This window comes from Poecilia mexicana, unplaced genomic scaffold (genome assembly GCF_051168715.1).
Source record: "Poecilia mexicana isolate PSO_F unplaced genomic scaffold, ASM5116871v1 scaffold_19, whole genome shotgun sequence".
Classification (NCBI taxonomy): Eukaryota; Metazoa; Chordata; class Actinopteri; order Cyprinodontiformes; family Poeciliidae; genus Poecilia; species Poecilia mexicana.
Genome location: NW_028263388.1, coordinates 14,737,367 through 14,760,195, shown reverse-complemented (window position 1 = coordinate 14,760,195; position 22,829 = coordinate 14,737,367). Strand labels below are relative to the sequence as shown.

Here is a 22,829-nt window from a genome sequence, read left to right as displayed (position 1 = left end):
GACTGTTGTCATAAAGCATCATTCGGTAAATTTTGACACTTTTAATACAAAGTTGACATTATTCAAAATGTCTTTGTCATGACAACTTGACATTAACCAAGAAATCATTACTGATATAAATTTGTTATAAAAGTATTAATGATTGCACTTTTCCACAGATTATTGAGAAGGGTAAAAGATTACTGACCAATATTAGCTTTCCATTTATTAAAGGTGACACACCTATGGATACCCTAAGCTTCCTGCTTAGAGGTATTAAATACCCACTCAGCTTTCACTATTGCAAATAAAAGAGACAACATGCTTTGTTTAGCTAATGACAGAATTAAATAAAACTTTCTGGGTTGTTTCCTCCTCTCCTCCCCCCTGTGGACTGGAACGCCTCAAAAGATGGCTACGGGCAAAGTATGGTGGAAATGACTCACAGCCGCTTCAGCTTGATGGCTTTCTCTGCTCAATTGTTTTGTTACATTATCTTGTGGCTGCAATAAAAATCCAGCTTCATTCATCAAAACTGCTGCTGTGACTCAAAAAGGTTTAAGTTGTATATCAGGAGTGACAACATGGCTACTCAAGCATCTATTGCCACCATAATAAGCTGCTATGCTTCGCCCTCTGACCTAGACCAAGCATTTTAAAGCAGGAAGGCCACTCAGATGGACCACATGCAAGACACACAAACAGGGACAGACGTGCCCACAGTGGCTGTTTTTCCAAAAGAGACTTAGAGGGATGTGCAGAGATCTGAGGAGCCAGGAAGAGAATGCCAAAACAAGGAGGTTGAGTACAGGACAAGAGGGAAGCAAAGATTATCTGCTTTCTGGGACAGACAGGTAAGCCGGGTCAACAAATTAACCCAGTTTTTGAAGAAAGTTGAACTAAATTTGTCAATCAAAATGCACCTCTCCCTTTCTTGTCCTTATTATAGCACAGTCTGTGAGTAAAGAGGTTAAGACTATAATGAGAACAAGGCTGTTTGTATTTTTCTTTTCCTTCTCTAATTCAGTCATAGAGAGTCTTGTAAAAACTAAAAAAAAAACACTCCACACAAAAGCTCCCCCTTCTTAGTTATACTCAGATTTCTAAAAGTGTATTGTAATCAGAACTCTACCAAGAGAGGTCCAAATAAACTGGGTAAGTAAATGGTGGTAATAAATTATGTTTACTAAGTGTAAATTTATGCAAAAACTTTGTCCATATTCCATCACAAATAAAACTGGACTGACTTAAACCCCAAAGACAATTCTCAATCATTGTCAACAGCAAGATAAGAGACACCAGCTCCAACTATGCAAGTAAGCAGAAGGCCACATCAAAAGCAATGTGGGCTTACCTAACACATCATATGAAAAAGACTCATTGGCTCCACGGTACACCGTATTCATGCAAAGGTCGTTGCAGTGTTATTAGACCTGAAAGAGGCTTAGGATGCAGTAAATCATGAAGCTCTTTCACATAAACTGAGAAAGCTAAAACAAGATCTTCAGAGACTTGGTTCCTATTTAAAAAATGTAAAGTACTGTCAGTTTTCAATATGAGACCTCCTCAATGCAGCTCAATTGTGTACCACAGAGGCCTTTTTCAAAGTCACAACTCATCTGTTGATATACTAACAAATTATATTGAAATGGTAAAGATGTCATGCTTGCAGATGAGGTCATATGCAGCTACATAAAATCCACAGCAAAATACGGAGGAGCTGAACAGGTGGAAATGGTGGAAAATGTCTGTCTTTGCATCAGAAGTGCCTCAACATGTTTCACAATCAGACACACCGTAAGTAACTTCTAATGTGTTAATCATTTAGAATAATGTCCAAAAAAATCCCAGATTTGGAAAAAGTTTGTCACTAGTAATAAAACAGTGAACCACTTTTAAAGCTTTTACTTCATAGGTTAAAAAAAAATGCCTTAACCAAATAGAAACAAAAGCACAGAGTCCTGCACAGCTAACTGTGGTCAGCCCTTCTACGTATTATTTTCTGTCTTTATTTTGTTGATGCAATTGTATGTATGGTTGTGTGTTCCACATACATTTTGAATATAATAGATTCCACTTGCACAATCAGTACAAGACACTAGATACTGTTATTGTAGAACGACTCAAATTTACAACAGTGCTTCCAAAGGAGACAAATTGCAGCACAGGCTCTGAGAAGAAGGCAATTTGAATCTCCTTTCACTGCCAGCAATGCGTTCAGACTTCCTGCAACTCTACATTGGACACAAGGCGTTTTGTGCTTCACAAAGGCAGAGAATGTGCCCTGGGTGTTATAATCAAGACTGCAAAATGTTGCACATTTTTTAAACCCTAGCTGTGACCCAGAATTGGTCTTGAACACTCTGCCTCTATGCATATGACCCTGCCTATTTCAATGGACCACATGAAGGAAGATCTTACTTAAAATCTCTGTTCTTGTTGTGATAAAGCACTTAAATCCAACACCAGACAAGAGCAGCGCTGCTTTTAAATGATGCCCCAAACACGCTGTAATAACTCACATTTTATCCTGGGAGTCCAGGTTTCACAATTAACACAGGCACACTAGCCATGTGTTGATCCCAGCCCATTCATCTGTGGTTATATTATGGCAATAATTACAACTTTCTAGCAATTTGCTGGTTGTTTGAGAATGTGTAGGCGAAAATAAAAAGTATAAAAATACTTGATTAGTCATAGTGTCATCATACAGCTGATCAGAAAAACTAAATAACTGAGCTTGGCAGAAGGGTAAATAGTGTCAAGCTAAAATATTCATAATCCTTTAACTTTTTCACTAATGTATCCCACTGGGTATAAAAGATAGATCATAACTTCAAAGTTAGTCAAAAAAAAAAAAAAAAATGCAACTCCTGAAACTATTGTTTGTAATTTGAGACAAATTGTTGGTGGACCGTCCACAGTTTCAGGTGCCTCGTTCACAGAGTTGAGGGACCAGCCTTATCTCTAAGAGCCTAAGCTTTTAGCCTCTTAACTACAACCTCTCACTTCTTCTCGTGGCATTCTATAATAAGGCAGAAAAGAAAACACTGTCTGAGACTTCAAAGTCAAAGCTAACAATGTTCTTAAGCATAAACCAATAAGAGGGTCAATTCACACTTGTTCTCAGTGTGTCAGATTCTGGCCCACTACGGTAAACTGATGTCAAGATGTTGTTTTGAAACAAATATCAAGGATTTAGTTTTTTCACTTATAATTTAAAGAAAACACAGTCTGTCTTCAGTCTTTTTAAAGTCTCATGACCAGACACGCTTATCAGTGTATTGCTACCTCAAGTTCATTGTGTCGGAGAGGTATATAAGGACAGATAAAAACAAAGCAGCATGAGTCCTTGAGGCTGTCCGGTGGGGGAAGACACAGAGAGAAAAAGAGCAGGTGGCAGAAGGCTTAACCTGAGATAAATCCCTTCATTGAGCTCATCTCCGCAGACTTAACCAGCTTTGAGTTGTCTGCTTTCTGCCAGTACAGCCAGATATGGCTACTCCCATTCAGGCAGCTAAGTCAGCCGCCAGCAACACGGCTAATCTGTCTGAGCGCAACCCGCAGGCCATATGGTCTTTGAGTGTCTACAGTCTCACAAACAACTTAATTACTACAAAACATTTTATGCTTCTAGATATATAGTTTAGGTGTAATATTTAAGTGTTTCAATCTAGATATCCATCTAAAGTATGTGATAGAGGATGGTGTAAACAGATTCAGCTTTTAGTTGTACTATAATCCCAATAAATGCTCATGTTGACGCCCCCCACCCCCCTTCCTCCATTCAGGTGAGGACAGCTTCTGTAAGCCTGTTGGTTAAAAAAGTCCTCCTGTCACAATAACAAGTCTGCATTGTAAGCTCCACTAATCCTCTGCTAAGAACGTGCCAAACTGGGCGTGATATAACACAACGGAGACCACTCAGCATGACTGTCAGTGTCAGACGCTCTTGAGAGGAACAGTTGAAAAAACCTATTTACATGCACATTCACAAAAGCATACATAGAAAATGTCTCACTACCTGGAATTAAATTAGACTAAACTTAGCTCATTTTAAGTCTGTCAGGATTGCTAGGTTATTTTTTTTTCCATTTTTTTTTAAATAGACTATTGACATACAAAATAAAAAAAAATAAAAAAAACATATGGCTTTATTAGCTTCAGATACATAAATGATTTTTAGACAATTTGATTGCGCTAACTTCATAATATCATGTCTTTTGATAAGTAAGTTAAATTGATGGCCACCTGTTTATGTTACTTAAAGCAGTACCTTAGACATAAACAGCCAGAGAAGAAATGAAAAAAAAAAAGCAAAAATATCAGAAGAATTACCGACCTCCACAAGTGGATCACCATTGGGGACAGTATGCAAACACCTGAAGGAGGCATATCTATGTGTTTAAACGATTATCCTGAAATATAAATCCCGGGAATGCCAAACCATTACACTATTCAGGAAGGGGATGGTCTCTGCCTCCCAGAGATAAACATGTCTGGGTGTGAAATGTGTGAATCGACGCCAGAACAAGACCTTGTGAAGATGCTGACTGGCTGAAGATGGTATGAGAATATCATTATTCACAAAGGTTATCTAGAAGTTGCCATTCCTCCAAAGATTTCTCCTCGGTTTTTCAAGCAATGTCTTGTCTGAAGAAACTAAAAATGTTTAGTGAGTGTTTGGCCTGAAGTCTTTAAACACCATTTCAACTGTTAAGTACGAACAGGGCAGCATCAAGTCTGTGGGCATTTAACTGCAAAGTGGACCGTTGCATTTTAAAAAGAGATGGCATCACAAGAAAAGAACATTATGCCCAAATATTGAAGCAACAACTTGAGACATCAATCAGGATGTTAAAGCTTTGTCAGAAAAGGGTCCTTTAAATGGACAATGATCCCAACCATTACACAAATGAACTACAAAGCGCTTTTAAGATAACAAACTCAATTTAGTGAAGTGACAAAGCCTTAATTGCAGTCTCATTAAACATTGTTGGAGCAGAGGAGAAAATGTGTGTGTGTGAGGAAGGTGCCCAGAAAAACCTGGTTCAGTTACACCATTCAGGAGGCCATAGCAAGAAAATACACATACATTTTATAACAAGCAAAAGTTATTTAATTTAGTAATCCTAACTGACCTAACATAGCAAAAGATTTAGTCTTGAGTTAATATCAGACAGTGAGAGATAAAAATAGCAACAAGGTTTGTTTATACATTGTATGCAAATGTCTCTTTATAATATGGACTGTGTTGTTTGGGAAGAGAATCAACCCTGCAACATGTTGCATAGGTAACAGAGGACAGCCCCTTTTTTCCCCAAGACGTGGTTGCTTGAACTAAAGACAATAACAAAGCCCTGTAATATGCGGTGAGTGGGTGGGGGCATGGCAGGGGGGGTTGTCGGCACCATGGCTACAACCCTGTTGTTATGCTCTGATCCCCTGAGTCCAAGCCTGTTATCGTGATGTCATGGCAGGCAGAAGTGGTGATGTCGTAGGTAAGAGCAGGTATAATTGAATTGCACCTAACAAACAAGTCAAATCTCAGCCAAACAGATTATCTCTTTCGAGAGTTGGTTTCCAGCCCTGTCTTAAAAATAAGAGCAAAAACTGATCATCACACCACCGCCACCCGTCCACTCCACACATGGCACTTTTACCGAAAAAGAGATATTATGTATTTTCCAGGCACATGGTACCATTTCATAGCACAATCAAGTAATTATGTTACATTCAGCTGCTATAAAAACGCTGCATAGAATAAACATAACCAAAAAAAAGTTTAGCACCTTGACATTGACTTCTGTTTCTTTAATAAGCTCCTGCTCTTTCCGACACTCCAGCTTTGTGTAAATAGGCGGCACTTTGTATTTATAAGCAACCCTTTAGGTACCCCAAATGTTTGCCACAGGAGATTCAAGAATTTCTCAGACATGCATGCAAGAGTCAAAGCAACATCCCAAGTATGTTTTTGATGAGGGAATATCATAACAACAAGATATGAAGCTCATAAAGGTGAATTTTAAATAATACATCCCCCTTTAGCCAGCAGGGAGGCATTCATAATATCAGCTTTGTATTTGGCTAAGAAAAACTGCTAATAACCAGCGCTCACAGAAATGTTTTAATGAGTGAGGAAACACCTCTGCACATTATCAGTCTAAATCTTCATTAGCATTTGCACTGCCTTCATCATCATTCCAAATGCTGCTAAAAGGTCCCCATGGGGATCTGGCTGAAGGTTAAACCTAATGGTGAACATGGGTCCTCATGGAGTCTGAACATATGGCATATTTGTCCAAGATCACAGGTAACATGCTCAGTAAGTATGCTTTGTGTTCACATACATGTCAACATCATTAAATCAGTAAAAGTCCATTTATTTCAGTATTCACAATTCCAAAAGTGAAATTATATGGATTTTTAACACACAGAGATGTTTTTAAGTTTTTTTCAGTTCATGCAAGCAAAATAAAAAAAAAAATCAGTTTCTGATAAAATCTGAATATTACAAGACTCCGTTGAAAAAAGGACTTGTAATATACAGAAATGTTATGATCCGTGTGGTCACGGGGCAGACTGCTAACTTGAGAGCTATCAAGCACACAATCATTTACACCTTTATAAGAAAGATGAGCAAGAAAGCATTGTTGTGATAGAAGCTGGAAAGTCATTTTGTCTGCTCACCATTTCACAATTTTGCATTTTTGTTAATTCTGCACCTGGCTTTTTAAACCACTAAAAAGAGCCATTTCAACCATGTTAGAGGACTTTTTGGACCCACTTTGTAATGTTACATATTAAAAGAGGATATGAATTGAAGTTTCACAGCTGTTAACAAAACAACCTTTGTTGTTTTTTTTTTTCTTTAACCAAATACTGTTTTATAATTTTTCTATTAAACATGTGCCCTTTCAAAAAAAAAACTTTAACTTGTAAAGGGAGAAATCAACCTTAAACTGTGTTGGAGGAAAAAGAAGCACACACACAGCTGTTAGAATATTCGGCTCTGGAGTCTGATATATTATTAATTTTTTATAAGAAGTTGGCTTTTATTTGTTAATATTGACTGACTTAGCTTTTTTTTGCTTCTGCTGCCCTGGTTGTTTCTGTCAGATTTTATTTTTGAAATTCTGATTCAGTATAGTGTGCAGTATTAGAAATGCTCAACAGCCTCGTCATTGCAGATATAAGTTAACCAAAGACATTCAGAGTGGTGGCACATTTAGATGTTTGTTTATGGATTTTTTTTTCCTTACGTAGCTTGAAAAGTCACTCTTACATCTGCATTAACTTACAAAACAAATGTGACATTTGAGCTTTACAAAGTTTCAAAAAGAGCTGCCTGGCTTTAGCCAGGTCCCTACAGATATCTTATCTCTGTAGGCTCAAGACGTGCAGGAGGGTTGAGGAGGAGACAAAAAAGAAGAGCTTTCTCCCACGTAAATGCCCACCAACCCCATCAGCCACACAAGCGCAAAGAGATAAGAGATAAATGATGGCCGTCTCACCTGGTCGTCCACTCTGTGGGCCACAATGGTCGCCCCCTCCTCTTGCTCAGCATCACTCAGGGGTCGAATCCTCAAGGCAACCTGTGGCAAGCAATATCAATTCAGTCATTCTTGAATTTCATTGACACAGTGAGATCCAATTTACCAGGCCGAGACCAAATAAGCAAGTAATAAACCTGAACTGTTAGGTTCCGTGTTTCTGTGTGTTTATTTTTTGAGTTTCTCTGTGTTCCTGTGAGTCTCTGTCGTGTCCTCCCCGTTGATTGCTCCCCAGGTGTGTCTCGTTCCCTTAATTACCCCGTGTGTATTTAAACCCACCTGTTGTCTGTGTTCCTCGTCGGGTCCTTGTCGTTTGTCGTAGTTTGTCACTCGCCAGTTGAACTGTAAAGTCCTGGTTTGTGCTTGCTCCCGTCGAGTCTGATGAATCAGTTGCTACCGGTACTTAGCTGTGTGCTAGTCTCTGCCGTGCTGCCTGTATGGACTGTGGAGCTTACTTTTCACCATTAAATTCATCATCATCACCATAACCTGGGTCTCAGCGGTCTCTCCTCACCACCAACACCCACACCACATGACAGAAGGACCCGACCAGACCAGTGAGGATCGCTGTTTACATCATCATGGACCCTACTCGGTGGAGAGAGTTACAGGAAACGATAGAGGACTTTAAAGAGGTTACAGCAAACTCCTCTTTCCTCTTCCGACGCCTCGGGGTAGCCGTAAGACTCCTTTGGGTGCTGGAGGGCTGGTCTCCGCACCTACGTTCGCTGGGTTTGGTGGAGTTAAAGCAGGAGGCAGAGCGGGAACAACAAACAGCGTTGGCGATCATGGCTGGCGATCCTCTGCCTCCTAAGCCGGTCTTCTACTCCACCACCCCATCTCCGGCACCTCCTGTACCAGCACCACCCCCAGAGTCCGCTGCCGGCGCGCAGCCTGTTCCCGAGCTCCCCGAGTCTGCTGCCGGCGCGCAGCCTGTTCCCGAGCTCCCCGAGTCTGCTGCCGGAGCGCAGCCGCCCGAGCTCCCCGAGTCTGCTGCCGGAGCGCAGCCGCCCGAGCTCCCCGAGTCTGCTGCCGGAGCGCAGCCGCCCGAGCTCCCCGAGTCTGCTGCCGGAGCGCAGCCGCCCGAGCTCCCCGAGTCTGCTGCCGGAGCGCAGCCGCCCGAGCTCCCCGAGTCTGCTGCCGGAGCGCAGCCGCCCGAGCTCCCCGAGTCTGCTGCCGGAGCGCAGCCGCCCGAGCTCCCCGAGTCTGCTGCCGGAGCGCAGCCGCCCGAGCTCCCCGAGTCTGCTCCCCCCGAGCTTCCAGAGTCTGCTCCCCCCGAGCTTCCAGAGTCTGCTCCCCCCGAGCTTCCAGAGTCTGCTCCCCCCGAGCTTCCAGAGTCTGCTCCCCCCGAGCTTCCAGAGTCTGCTCCCCCCGAGCTTCCAGAGTCTGCTCCCCCCGAGCTTCCAGAGTCTGCTCCCCCCGAGTTTCCAGAGTCTGCTCCGCCCGAGTTTCCAGAGTCTGCTCCGCCCGAGTTTCCAGAGTCTGCTCCGCCCGAGTTTCCAGAGTCTGCTCCGCCCGAGTTTCCAGAGTCTGCTCCGCCCGAGTTTCCAGAGTCTGCTCCGCCCGAGTTTCCAGAGTCTGCTCCGCCCGAGTTTCCTGAGTCTGCTCCGCCCGAGTTTCCTGAGTCTGCTCCGCCCGAGACCCCAGCCGGCCTTCCTGCCGGCCCGGCGGATCCGCCTCCACGTCTCGGCTTTCTGCGCCGGAGACGCCGCCCGCCGGATCCGCCTCCACGTCTCGGCTTTCTGCGCCGGAGACGCCGCCCGCCGGATCCGCCTCCACGTCTCGGCTTTCTGCGCCGGAGACGCCGCCCGCCGGATCCGCCGCCACGTCTCGGCTTTCTGCGCCGGAGACGCCGCCCGCCGGATCCGCCGCCACGTCTCGGCTTCCTGCGCCGGAGACGCCGCCCGCCGGATCCGCCGCCACGTCTCGGCTTCCTGCGCCGGAGACGCCGCCCGCCGGATCCGCCGCCACGTCTCGGCTTCCTGCGCCGGAGACGCCGCCCGCCGGATCCGCCGCCACGTCTCTGCTTCCTGCGCCGGCGGAAGAGACCGCCGGACCCGCCTCCGGGACTCCGGTTCCTGCGCCGGCGACGCCCGCCGGACCCGCCTCCCCGCCCACCCTGGTGGGTTGTTTTCGTTGTTTTGGACTGTTTTTTCTGGACTCTAGCCCTCCTGCCGTCGTTGCCTTCTCCGCCCACCCTGTTGGGTAGTTTTTTGTTGGACTGTTTTCCTATGGACTCTTGCCCTCCTTCCGTCGCCCCTCCACCCACCCTGTTGGGTTGTGTTGTGTTTATTTGGATTTTTTTTTTGTGGGCGTCTGGTATCCGCCCTTGAGGGGGGGGTACTGTTAGGTTCCGTGTTTCTGTGTGTTTATTTTTTGAGTTTCTCTGTGTTCCTGTGAGTCTCTGTCCTGTCCTCCCCGTTGATTGCTCCCCAGGTGTGTCTCGTTCCCTTAATTACCCCGTGTGTATTTAAACCCACCTGTTGTCTGTGTTCCTCGTCGGGTCCTTGTCGTTTGTCGTAGTTTGTCACTCGCCAGTTGAACTGTAAAGTCCTGGTTTGTGCTTGCTCCCGTCGAGTCTGATGAATCAGTTGCTACCGGTACTTAGCTGTGTGCTAGTCTCTGCCGTGCTGCCTGTATGGACTGTGGAGCTTACTTTTCACCATTAAATTCATCATCATCACCATAACCTGGGTCTCAGCGGTCTCTCCTCACCACCAACACCCACACCACATGACATGAACCATCATTCAAACACTATTCCTTGTTTCCAAAGGATGTTTTTGACTATAGCAAGGGTGGTTTTTCTTAGAAAAATAGACGAGGTAAAGTACAAATTTTAAATTTCACACTGAGAGTTGCAGAGAATGTAACAATAGCCCAATTTCAAATTAATAGGAAAAGCATGACAAACAACATGCAAAGGAAACTAAAGGTGGACATTTTTCAGTCCATCTAAAGAAACTTTATGAAATATTTACAGTATTTACCAGATTTTTAGGAAAATATCCTTAACAAAATACACACTAAAGTATGGTTCATAATAAATTGCTGTCGATACTTGTTTTTTTTCTTCTGTTTGTTCAAACTGTGCCAATTTACAACTAGAAACTCCAGGTATTTTGTAGTTTTTTTTGTTGTTTTTTTTTTATAATGAATTTGTTCACCTTCCTTAGATGATACTCCAGAGTCTTTTTCACATGTAGCATTTACACATGGCAAAAAAAATGCTCTTATCTGACCAGAGTACCTTCTTCCACATAGTTGCCATGGCTCCAATGTGTCTTGTGGCAAACTGCCAAATTAGCTTCATACGGCTGGCTTTTAACAATGGTTTCCTCAGGAAGCTCTTCAATAAAAGCAGTTGGTGAGTCTGCAGATCCCCCCACCAGAGCTGTAGATCCTTACAGCTCTTTTGGAGTTTCCATGAACCTTTAGGGCTGTACTTCTGCCAGTTCAGGTCAATGTTTGCAGTTGTGCAATTTTCTCTACATTATTGATGAACGTTTGAACACTGCTCCATGAGATGTTTAAATCATGGGATCAACCCAGTGGATCTCAAGTACTTTTTACCTAGGTGTATCGGAGTAAAGACCAAACGTTTTATATGTTTTTTAGTCAAAAACAGTCATTTCTATAATTCCACAATTGCATCCCACATGTTATCATCTAAAATCAAAATAAAAAATATTGACATTTCCAGTTGTAAGGTGACAAAATATGAAAACAATGAATGCACTTGCCGGTTATCTGTTATAATTAACCAACGGGCTTACACCAATTCCTAATCTGACAGATTAGGAGGTGCTGTGTTTGAGTAAGTGGATGTGGCTTAATGTGATAAGAATGTACTTTCAAATTAAACACAGCACTGTGGCTATAGATTGTGAAATATAAACACTAAATTAGGCAATTAGAATTAGTGGAGGAGATAAAATCAGACTTTTTGTCAATATGTGATCTCAGGGTAAGAAATGTGCTGCATTTGTGCAGCAAGATGTCTTATAATACTGGCAGTAAGGCTGGTATATCTCATATTGACCAAGGCACCAGATGGTCATACTATGGCTTTTTCCTCCATCAGCACATTGTGGAAGCTTTATTACATGCTGGACAAGAGAGACCAGGCAGCTGAAACAGCCACCTCAATAATTCAGGTGTGCACTGCAGAACACAGCGCAGGCAGAGCGAGTGGAAATTGAAGAAATAATAGCAACAGTGGAAGACATTGGGAGGTATAATGAGAAACAACAGGGGAAAAATAGAAAAACACACAGTGGCCACATGTACCTTACCTTCATTATGTCTGTAATGTAAATTGTTAGTTTCTGTTTTCATAGGTGGTGTTTGCTATGTTAAAAACAGCACCTCAATGTCAGTTATTGGGATTTTATGTGAGTGGCTGACTCAAAAAGGAAGAAAAATAAATAGTTTTTAAAGATTCTTGCCAATACAAATCTGAAATTGTGATGTCCATGCAACCTTCTTGACACTCACATTAAAAAAATATTTAAAAAATTGCAACAAATTGCCTTTACAGGTTACAGTCCAGATTAGCGAGAAGAACAAGGAACACATCAAGTGAGTCAGGGATAATGCTATGGAGAAGCTTAATGCAGGGTTATTATTTTTCACTTCATCAATGAGTGGCAAGTAAAATATATATATATATATTTGTATAGAAAACCATAACCAACCCCATTCGATATCATCCACAGCTATGCAGGGTACACAGTAAACATGTCTGGAGGTAGAAAAGACATGTGAAGCACTGCATGTGGATCACAACTAACAATGTTCATAACCTTGAATATATACGACGCCAACAGAAAAACATGTGTTGACAGCACATGGTCTGTGGACTCATTTTTTTTAGCAGAGTTGATTGGTAGATATATGGAGCTAAATATAAGACAATCTGGGGAGAAAACCCACAAGAGGCTGCAAAACATTTGCAACTGGGGCAGAAGTGTAAGCAGAACAACAATTCTAAACATACAGCAACAATGGAATAGTTTAGTTTAGTTTAATATGTGTTAATATAGTCCAGTCAAAGCAACATCAAAATGTTATTCTATGACAAGACTTGAACGTCTTGCAATGGTGTTTACACCCAATTTTACCTCAGAAAGGTGGAATAGAACTGAACACCATACTTTTCAGAATTTATAATACATTTTGTTTATGGTCTTAATGTAATAATAATAAAAAAAAAAGATATGGAATTCAAAAAGCATACCTACCTGTGCAATTCACCGTTTAATACAGTCAAACAAATGTCTAATGAGATGACTATTTTAAATGCATCACCCAATTTAATTATTTCAACAAAAGCTACACGAGAATTATTAAAGATGTCAATAAAACAGGAAACATTTAGGCCTAATTCGTAATACATTGCTTTTTCATATTTGTTATGAACATACTTTTTAAGCAACTTGTAAAAATAAAAACTAAGTTTAAAGACATTTTTTTAAACTTACAGTTAGCTGTTGGTCCTTTGATTCCCCCGTGTCCTTCATGTTCGCTTCGGGTCCAGGTGAGGGGAGCAGCTTTAACACCGGACGCGGCACTGGGCCATCTCGTTCTGCGGTGTGGGCACCTGCATGCCACCTTCCCCTAACACCCACAAGCACCACACGCTTAGACACTCTCTGACTAATGGCTTCTGCTTTCTAATTATGCCCAACAGTCTCTATACACTTTTTTTTTTTTTTTTACACGCGTAGCCACCAACCTAACAATGCTCGGTCGTTACTTTTTCCCCCCAAAACACGCGCTCTATCCTCCTCTGTGTTTGTTAAAGTAAGTCGACGCTCCCACTTCTTCTCCTCGTGTATGTTGGATTTCTGCGCAGCAGCTTGGAAACGCAGGAGAGAGAGAGAGAAAAAAAATCATCTCCCTCCTGTGGAAAAGAAGAATGAGTCAGGTAACGATAGCAGCACTTTCCACCTGCTTCTTTCCCCTCCTCTCCGCTGCCTGCCTTCTGCTGCTGGGTTTCTGTCTGTGCGCGTTTGTTTCTTTTGCGTACGTGCGTGTTGTCCCTGGAGACCTGCGGCGCAGGCGTTATCAAGGCAGCTACGGCTACTGTAAACAATAGTAGCACACTTCCGATTGTAAAATAAAACTGTCCGATATTTTGTCAGGTCAAAGTAAAAACAAAAAGTTCTACTTGTTCGATACATAAGCTCAAAGAACTCATAATTATAAGGTACTGAATCATAATTATAAGATAGAGAATGTGAAGGGAAAAGTACTTCTTTTTTTTATTAAAATGGTTGCAAACTCCTGCAATAGCCACAACTAAGACCTGAATCAAAAAAAAAAAAAAAGACATCTACGGTAAATAGAGCATGCCTGACAAATGGAAGTAGACTGACTGAAGAAAACAAAACAAAAAAATCTAATCTCAAGATGGACTAAAAAAAACAAGTAGTAAATTAAGTCTGGAGAGGATTTCAAAGCCATTTCTAAGGCTGTGGGACTCCAGTGAATCACTAAGTGCCATTTTCCACAAATGGAGAAAACATGAGAATGTTATTGAACTTTAAGCCTTCTAAAATTACTGTAAGGTTGCCTCAACAACAACTTATCCAGGAGGTCACACAACATCTACAGCACTGCAGGCGACATGGTGTTCATGATTCAGTAATACGTGTTACTGCTCCTGCTGTAATGGTGTTTAAATGGGCTGAACTTATACAACAATTTCTTAGTTTACTGACCTCTCAAAGAGCTTTCACTCTTGGCTTTTATTCACATACACACACAAGCGTGTTCTCGTATCATACAACACTCAGTTCAGTAGGTAACTTGGGGTTAGGTGCCTTCCCCAGGGTCACATCAGTGCACGGTGAAAGTTGGAATCAACCCACAATCTGCTGATTATACAACTCTTCACCCAAAAGTTTTGCTATAAATATCTGAAGCATGTGTAGAATAACATTCAATCAAATCAACCACATTTTATTTGTATAGCACATTTCAGCAACATAATTAAAGAAAAAATAAAAACAGCATGTGACATTGAATAAACAGTAAGAAAGAGAAAGCGATTTAAAAAAAAAAAAAAAAAAAAAAAAAGATTAAACATGATTAAAAAATACTTTTGTTACGGAATTTAAGTGCCTGTCGTCGCCGGACTCCGCCGTCCGTTTAATTAAATTATAATAATATAACTTGTTGAATTAATTTAGAATTTAATTTTTAACCAACAAGATGAAACAAAAATAGAGCCCCACCTAATGATTTTTTTTTCTTCTAACATCCAACTATTTCTGGTTTTTTATTGTGCCATGTTAAAAAGGAGGGTTCAGCAACACTTTAGCAACACTACACTGACATCTGCTGGATGGAAGAGAATACACAGTGCAGATTAGCTTCAACCTAACACAGATGGTCAGTTCAAGTAACAAATATATGACTCATGAAAAAAAGAAAAAAAATTATTTTGGACTCCTTTTAAATGAACTTTATAAAACATAAGTAACCAGTTGTTAATGTTAAATACTGAATATTCACCAGGAAAAAGCTGGAGAACAAACTCAATCAGGCAGAGAGACTGAATCGTAGCAAGGCTGCAGGTCCAGATGATGTTAGCCTCAGAGCCCCTACAGGCTGTGCGGGTCATCTGCCTGGGATCCTGCCATGCATATACAACATCAGTCAGACCCAGGAGACGTTTCCAGTACAACGAGAGACGTATTGCTTCGTTCTAGTATCTAATAAATCTCATTCATCAGTCTTCAATGACTGTAGAGTTGATGTTCTGACATCCAAGACCATGAAAGTCCAGAGGGGATTTCTGTTGGTTGACCTTATTCTTCTTAATTCTTAGATACTTTGTTTACATTGTAATGTATTGTGTTTTGTTGTTGTTTTATTCATCTAACAGCAAAACAAAGACCCATCACTCATTGTACTCAAACTGGTTTATTCAACTCACAATTAGACTTCATGTTTTGGGACACACAAAATTAAGCACCTCACTCAGTGCCTTTACAGTGTAACATGCTACAAAAAATACTATTAATCAACACTGCCTGTATTAAATTCTTACAAAAAAATTAGTCAATAAAATTGTGCTGTTTGAATGACTGAATTTAAAGGGGGAAAAAAAAACATTTATTTTTTTATTTAAATAACCATAGTCAGAACAGCACAGCTTACTTGACTATGATCTGCATTGGTTGGATTAGATATGCACAATAAAAATTAATGACCTTTTAGACCATAGAAAAAAGAGTGATCTTGTGTGATATTGCCACAAAAACTAGAAAAAATATATAAAATTGGCACACAATTTAAAGAACTCTAAATAAAAAAAAAGAATAGCATGTTATTTTACACATTATGTACAAAAGCGAAGGTCTCAAGGTAGTTTTTCGGTTTCTGGAACGTAAAGCTTGTTTGTGTAAGAATGTAAAAAAAAAATATTAATGCTCTTCACCACCATTACCTCCTGCAGTGTTGCCTTCAGTGCTGGGTTTGTGCTTCACAACTTTCAACTCCGTGGCGTATCAGGAGATAAAAACTTCAGTTTTTCCAGATTTTACTTTTTTGACTTAATCTTTAAATATCCAGATGCAAGCTGTGAGAAGTCAGACACAAGCAGAAGAATCTTCATTTGAAAAGTATCTAATCTGGTCTTTCAAGACCTTTCTGAACTTTTCGTTAGATATCAAGTGAACCAAAGAACAATTATAGAACAGGTAACGCAATGTTAAGAAAGATCTTCAAAAATGTGAAAGGGTGTCAGTCAGGACCTTGAAATACAGTGCCTAGCAAATGTCATCATACTGACTGAACTTCTTCAGATTTTGCTGCAACCAAAAGCTTCAAATGTAACTGTTAGTTTTTTATGTCAGAGATCAATACTGTGATGTCAAGAAGTGGAAGCAAATTGATACACGATTTTCGAAGTTAAAATAAGATAAAAATAAATGAAGAAAGAAAAAATAAACATAAATAAGTTTGGTGTTTTTAGCACTGCTTATTTTGATACCCCTAAATAAAACCTAACATAATCAATTGCTTTTAAAAGTCACGTACCTGCAACCGTGTGAAAAGGAAAGGAATATGGCACAACTACAAACCGATCTAGAAGAGCATCACTCCGAGTTGCAGACATCCACAGCTTAGGTTCAAGAAACTGTTAACATGTCACCTATAATTTATGAACCTCACAAAGGGGCCTTTATGAAAGAGTGGGGAGAGGAAGCCATTGTTGAAGAAAGCTGTAAGAGTCGAATCTTCTTCACAGACTAAAAACTTGCAACTATAATTGGAGGAAAAAGCTAACTCAGCGGGTTGAATGCAAGTCACACTTTACACATTTTGTATTTGCAAAAAAAAAATCCTAACAATCTTGTATCATTTTTACTCTACTTCCAAACGAGTCACAATTTGTGTTGGTTCTACTACAAAACAAAAAATCCCAACGAAGTACATTAAACCTTTTGTTTGTAGTGCAAAACGTACATGCAAAAGACCAAGTGGCATGATGACTTTTGAAAGGCACTGCAGTGAAGAACAGCACTGGTTTTTATTTTATTTTATTTTTTCTTTTGGCCTGAAACCTCACAGGTCGCCCGGCGTTCTGAACTGAAGAGACGTTGAAGTTTGCCCTCTCTGTGATGCATCCAACAGCTGCTTCCTGCTCTTTTGCGCGTTTCCTCCTCGCAGATGTCAGATGGAAGTCTAGGCTTGGAAGTCGCTTCCAAAGTGTCTGCTCTGCTCCTCGGTCATGGAGAGGTAAGTGGCCCTCATCGTAGGCGAGTACTGGGGAGGAAAGACAAACACAGACATATACAGAAATATTTTACACGAACGCTCAGAGCAGGGTGAGTCTTCAGGGAGGAACAAATAAAGAAGGAAAGAGACACGAGGAAGTGGTCCACTGAAAATCTATCTTATGCGGACACCAGCAGTGATGTTTCATAGCAATTGTATATTTGTCTCTGCTAGAGCAGAACAGAACAGAACAGAACCTTTTGTTCTTCTAGACAGAAAATAGCAACTGTTTACCAGCTGCTATCCACAACAAAGGAAACTTTATGTTCACAGAGTCAGCAGTAGATAACATTTTCAGTGGAATATTCCTTTGACTCACTCCCATTAGTTACTTCAACAAACGTAACTTCTGCTCAATGAAAGTACTTAATACATTAATTATGTTTTTCCAGGTGCTTCTCAATAAATCTGATTATCTTCAAAAAGTTAGTCAATTTCAGTAATTAATTAAAAAAATTAAAACTCATAAAGATTTATGCTATGCCTGACACAACCATGGTGACGACTGATGACTTTACAGTTGTTCGACAGTCGTTTGATTCCCCGAACAATAAGGGGAAGCCACAAACTTTAATTGCTGATGAAGTTGGCTGTTGTCAAAGTAGTGGAACTAAAAATATTAATGAAAAGTTGAGTGGGAGGAAAAAAGGTCTTTTCAGATTAAGTTAGATTTTGCATTTCATTTGGAATGCAATGCGGCAGAATTGGGAGGAAAAGCGAAGGAAGAGGCACAGAATCCAAGTCACTCGAGATACAGATTAATGCTGGTGATGATTTGTGTTGCCATCTGCTGCTGTTGGTTCACTGTGCTTTAACAACCCCAACATCAGTGCCATCGTCTACCAGGAAATATTACAACGCTTCATGCTTCCCTCTGCATGACAGGCTTTACGGAGATGCTGGTTTCCAGCTTTCCAGTAGTATTTCAATCTAAAAGTGCCAATACCTGGTTTATTAACAACAGTGTCACTGTGTGAGAAACGAGAACAAAAAAGACTTTGCATTTAGTACATTTCCTGTACAATGCAGAATCACAGTTTATAGTATGCTCATTTTTATGTTTCACAAAATATTTTTTATTAGTGTACATATTTTATTTTACATCTCTCTGTGTAATGAATCTAAACGAGTTTAAGATTTTTAATTATATCATTAAAATAAATAACCTTTTTGCCGATATACTAATTTATTGAGATGCATCTGCCTGCTTGCTCAGTTCAAGTTGCAGAGTGACTGAATCAAGACTTCATGCACTGTGGATGCTACCACCCCGCTAACACCAGGGGGAGACATAACGCTGCTCTAGGTGAAAGGAGAAGTCATCTGGAATGAGGACAAGTAGTGAGGTTTGAAAGCCATGCCAAACAGGAAAAAACTGCACAGGGAAACAAAGTGGTATGAAGTGACACAGAGGTGAAGACACTGTACAACAAAGGAAGTGGGAAGGATTTAGCCCTGAGGAGAAGTAGAAAAAGACTTACTGGATTTCTATACGGCTGAGAGTAAATCTCCAAAAGTTGATAAAAGAAAGAGGGGATACAGAAATGAAAAATACAAACACACACATATGACAAACAAACGCAGAAAAAAATATATAAAAGAAGCAGTTAGCTGAAGACGACTGCATGGCTCTGCACAGTTATAGTCATGGGGTGGGGAAATCTGAAAGCGTATTAGTTACTGGCGTTAATTAGGAAACAAATGATTAGGCAGAGAACATTGCATATTCCGTTTGATGTCTTGTTGAGAACATAATGTAAAAATGTGTATCCGTAGTATGCCTGTTGTGTGAAGATGTATTTATTTTTATAGGAAGTTGATCTAAAATGCACTTATGATTGTAGCCAAGTATACCTGGCTTCAGGATGTTTTTAAGGAGGCTGCGCCTAATGAAACTTTAATTCAAAACGTTCCTATTTTTATCCCTTTGATGTAACGGGGGAGAACTAGCCCAGCAGTGTGTGAAATAAATCGGTGAGGAGGAAAATGTTCAGAGACAAGAGTTAAAGAATTAAGTCACTGCACCACTTTCTCTTGAAAAAAGGTTCTGAGAGAGGTTAAATGGTGGTCTGTCCAAAATTAAATATTAACTATATTCACTCTCCTCCCTGTAAGTCAGTAAAACTGTGAGTTGTTGACGGCATGGAAAGGTTCGGTATCTCACCACATACAATTAACGCTGGATGTAAAAGGTCTACACACTGCAGTTAAACTAGCAGGTTGTTGGGATGCAAAATAAATAAATAAATAAATAAATAAATAAATAAATAAACTAAGATAAATAATAAATCACAGAATTTCTTTAGACCTTCAATTATCTTGTACAACTCAATTAAAAAGTAAACTAGCTAAAATAACAGCTTCTATTGCTCCAAAATTAGATTAATCTAAATAGATTTTTTTTTTTACACGTTTTAACCAGGGACAAAATAAATGCGGAGGGCTTAAATGTTACGTGAAGAAATTATTAAGTTATATGTTTTTTGTCATTTTAATGTCGTGAAAGACAATTTTACAAATAAAGTCTGAGTCAGTGAGTGATAACATTATATAAAAGACTTGGTCTCTGGGACCCAACACACCGAGGGAGGGGGGGAGCCTCGTCCAATCAGAGGCACGTTCTCGTACCGCGGGTTTCCACCAAAGAGAGCTGTCTGGTTCCTGCAAAAACAACAAGGAAAGATTGAATAAAACAACTGAGATGACTAAAGAAGTGAACTCCTTGAGACAAACAAGGCTAAATTTCCTCCCACTCACATGTATTCAGACATGGGGGGGTTGGAGACTGCCGGTGCGGGGGGGTGCAGGCTGTTCTGGCTGCCCATGCTGCTGCTATAGCTGCAGAAGCTGTGCATGTTGGCGTGGTTGGGGTTCCGAGAGCCTATCCTCCTGGCCCGTGGATTGAAAGGGTCCTCCTCGTCTATGTCATCATAATCTCGTTCTCTACGCATCAAAACAAAACAAAAAGGGAAAAACGGAGAAACAAAACCATCAGGCTTAATAATAACAGAATTTGCAACTGCTGTAAAATATCTTCTTATCTGAGCAAAAACAAACGTTCAATGCCGCAGAAATACGCACTGAACGTTCAAAGAAGGGGCATTCATGGCAGTGAGGTGAGCCTGAGAACAAACTGACCTGCTGGCGATTTGTCTCAGTGCCCTGGGAATGGCGCAAAGCATGACAGTAAAGGCACAGGCAGCAAGGATAGAGAAGAGGCAGAGATATAGCACACCCTCCACACCATCGTAGCACACCCCCACCATTGCATCCAGGTAGTCCTAAAGAGGTCAGATGGAGAGCAGGAAGATCAGCCAATGACGATCAGTTCCCCATGACCATGTCTGAATTCCCAACAGAGAAGCAATCACAGTACATGGGCTTGCTGGGAAAATATATTGTTGCATAACATAGTAATGACAAATCTTATCTTTATGGGTGTAAGCCACAGTCCTAAACCATAGTTTTTAAATAAAACGCAGACGGAAACAAAAGGAACTTTAAAAAGTTTCAGGAACATAATCAGGAAAAAAAAGAAGAAATCTTTCTTTTGTCTTTCTCTGTGCTATTCTGGATCCACATTCATCCTATGTTTTGCCACAAATCCTGTTTTGTCACTTATTTCTAAACTGGCCTACTTTGTAATACTGTGTTGCCAATTAGGCTGTGGTGGACAAACCTTGTTGAGCCCCCTGCAGTCCAGCAGAGCCGTCAGCTGGTGCAGGCTCGCCTCAGAGGAGTTGAGCAAATGCTGGATACCTAGTAAATCCCTCTGTGTGGAGAGACATTGTTGTTGAAAATGCCAACACAATTATTTGAACAAGAACAATTCTCTGATTAAAACAAAACAAAACAAAAAACAAAAAAAAAACAGATTAAGCAACAGCAGTAACCTCAGCGGTGGGAAACAGGGGCACCGCAAACTGTAGAAGACCCTGGATCTGGATCTGCATGGTGGTGAGGGATCGCTGGAAGATGGTCAGAGGCTGCAAAGGATAAAAGACATTTAACTGCAAGTGAAGAGCGTGTAAATGAGGTGTAGCACAGTCAGAGAGGCAGTCTGATTACCACAGCAGAAAGGAAAAGAGATAAGCTGCATGATCCCGTCACTATTGATTAGAATTGATAACATGTTGCACAAAGTCAAATATGTTTGCACTTCAGCAATTGCAGACACTAGCAATTTATGAGCTCATTATTTCGTGACCTCATGTGCGTTAACGTATTAAAAACGAATCATCCAAACAGGTTAAGAGCATTAACACAAACCCCAGCAGTCAAATCGAAATTAAGCTGGGAGCAATAACCTAGACAACCTAGCTTTCAGCTGCTGGTGTGGAAAAATGTACCATTCATGCTTAGCTTGAAGTATCAACTGTCTTTTTAAGTGGTGAAACCAAAACTATGTAAATTAATTTTAATTTAGCATTATTATTATTATTATTATTATTTATTTTTTTTAACAAAACACTTTTTTTTTTAAAATAAACTTTAAATTACACCAAGCAAAGCTAAGGTTAATTTTACCTACCAAAAAACACATGGCCAGAGATGCAATTGAATGGCTTTAGTCAAAGTATTTCCAATTGTTATTATGGTCCAGTCAAAGTTTGGACTTACGACTAACAACAAATTAGTGGGGCAAACTTAGAAATTGCTAATCGCCGATGTTCCTCATTCAATTTGACTACAAAACAAGAGAAAATGTGTTTTTAAGTTTTTCTTTATGTAGAAATATAAATGCAAAACACCCGTTTCCAGATTATATTTGTAAAATATTTATTAAAATCATTTAACATTTTCTCTACACTTCACCCATATGCACTACCTTGTGTAGCCTAATTGTCATAAAAATATGTATGAAAATATGGCTGTTCAGTGTAAAAATGTTTAAAATTTGGGCATGTTTGGGTGTTCTTTATAATATGGCAAATATATAAAAGTGTGCATGAGTTATGACCAATTCATGGAGCAGATTATATTGCTTCAGTTTACTACAGTAGATCGGTAAACCTTTGTGAATGAATAATTTGCTCTCTGAGCTACTGTAAGATGCCTGTGAGAAAGGCAATATGACGACCTCAACAGCAGGAATGTGGGTTTATATTTTTACCAACAGAGGGCAGAACAATCCTCCACATTAAGCACAAAACCCTACAGTGCTCATCTTTCTTCAAATACATCACCCTTACTTCTTCTTTTTTATTAATATCTAAGCATAACCATAAATTAGTGATATATTTTCTTTCTTTAAAACATTGTCTCTACAATCAGTCAAACTACACAGGAAGTCTGGAAACCCCCAGGCAGGATGCACAATGTTAAATTGAAACAGGATGCAGTCAGATGATATCCATAAATGTAATAGCTTTTGTCTGATTTTTTATTCATTTATTTTTTTTTTGCCTTTAGTTTACATCCATAAAACATGATGGTCTGTGGTTCAACTTCCCCCAGCTGAAAATTACATTTGGTGAAATGGATTTGTCTTTATTTTAGGTGATA

At 40.3% G+C, this 22,829-nt stretch overlaps 1 protein-coding gene across 2 annotated transcripts in view; it reads right to left on the bottom strand.

Annotated features, from left to right (window-relative positions):
• Window positions 1–15,445: 15,445 nt before the first annotated feature.
• The window catches only part of ttyh2 (tweety family member 2), a 56,938-nt gene continuing 49,554 nt past the window's right edge, over window positions 15,446–22,829 (bottom strand). Inside the window, exons 9-15 of one of the 2 annotated variants that reach the window (XM_014993216.2) lie at window positions 21,218–21,310; window positions 21,004–21,096; window positions 20,463–20,605; window positions 20,082–20,267; window positions 19,907–19,985; window positions 18,806–18,832; window positions 15,446–17,312 (exon numbers count right to left, since the gene is read on the bottom strand). In XM_014993216.2, the coding sequence (XP_014848702.1) occupies window positions 17,232–17,312; window positions 18,806–18,832; window positions 19,907–19,985; window positions 20,082–20,267; window positions 20,463–20,605; window positions 21,004–21,096; window positions 21,218–21,310 (702 nt within the window). In that variant the 3' untranslated portion in view covers window positions 15,446–17,231. The remainder of the gene's footprint in view (window positions 17,313–18,805; window positions 18,833–19,906; window positions 19,986–20,081; window positions 20,268–20,462; window positions 20,606–21,003; window positions 21,097–21,217; window positions 21,311–22,829) is intronic. The other variant, XM_014993217.2, reaches the window with a different exon arrangement.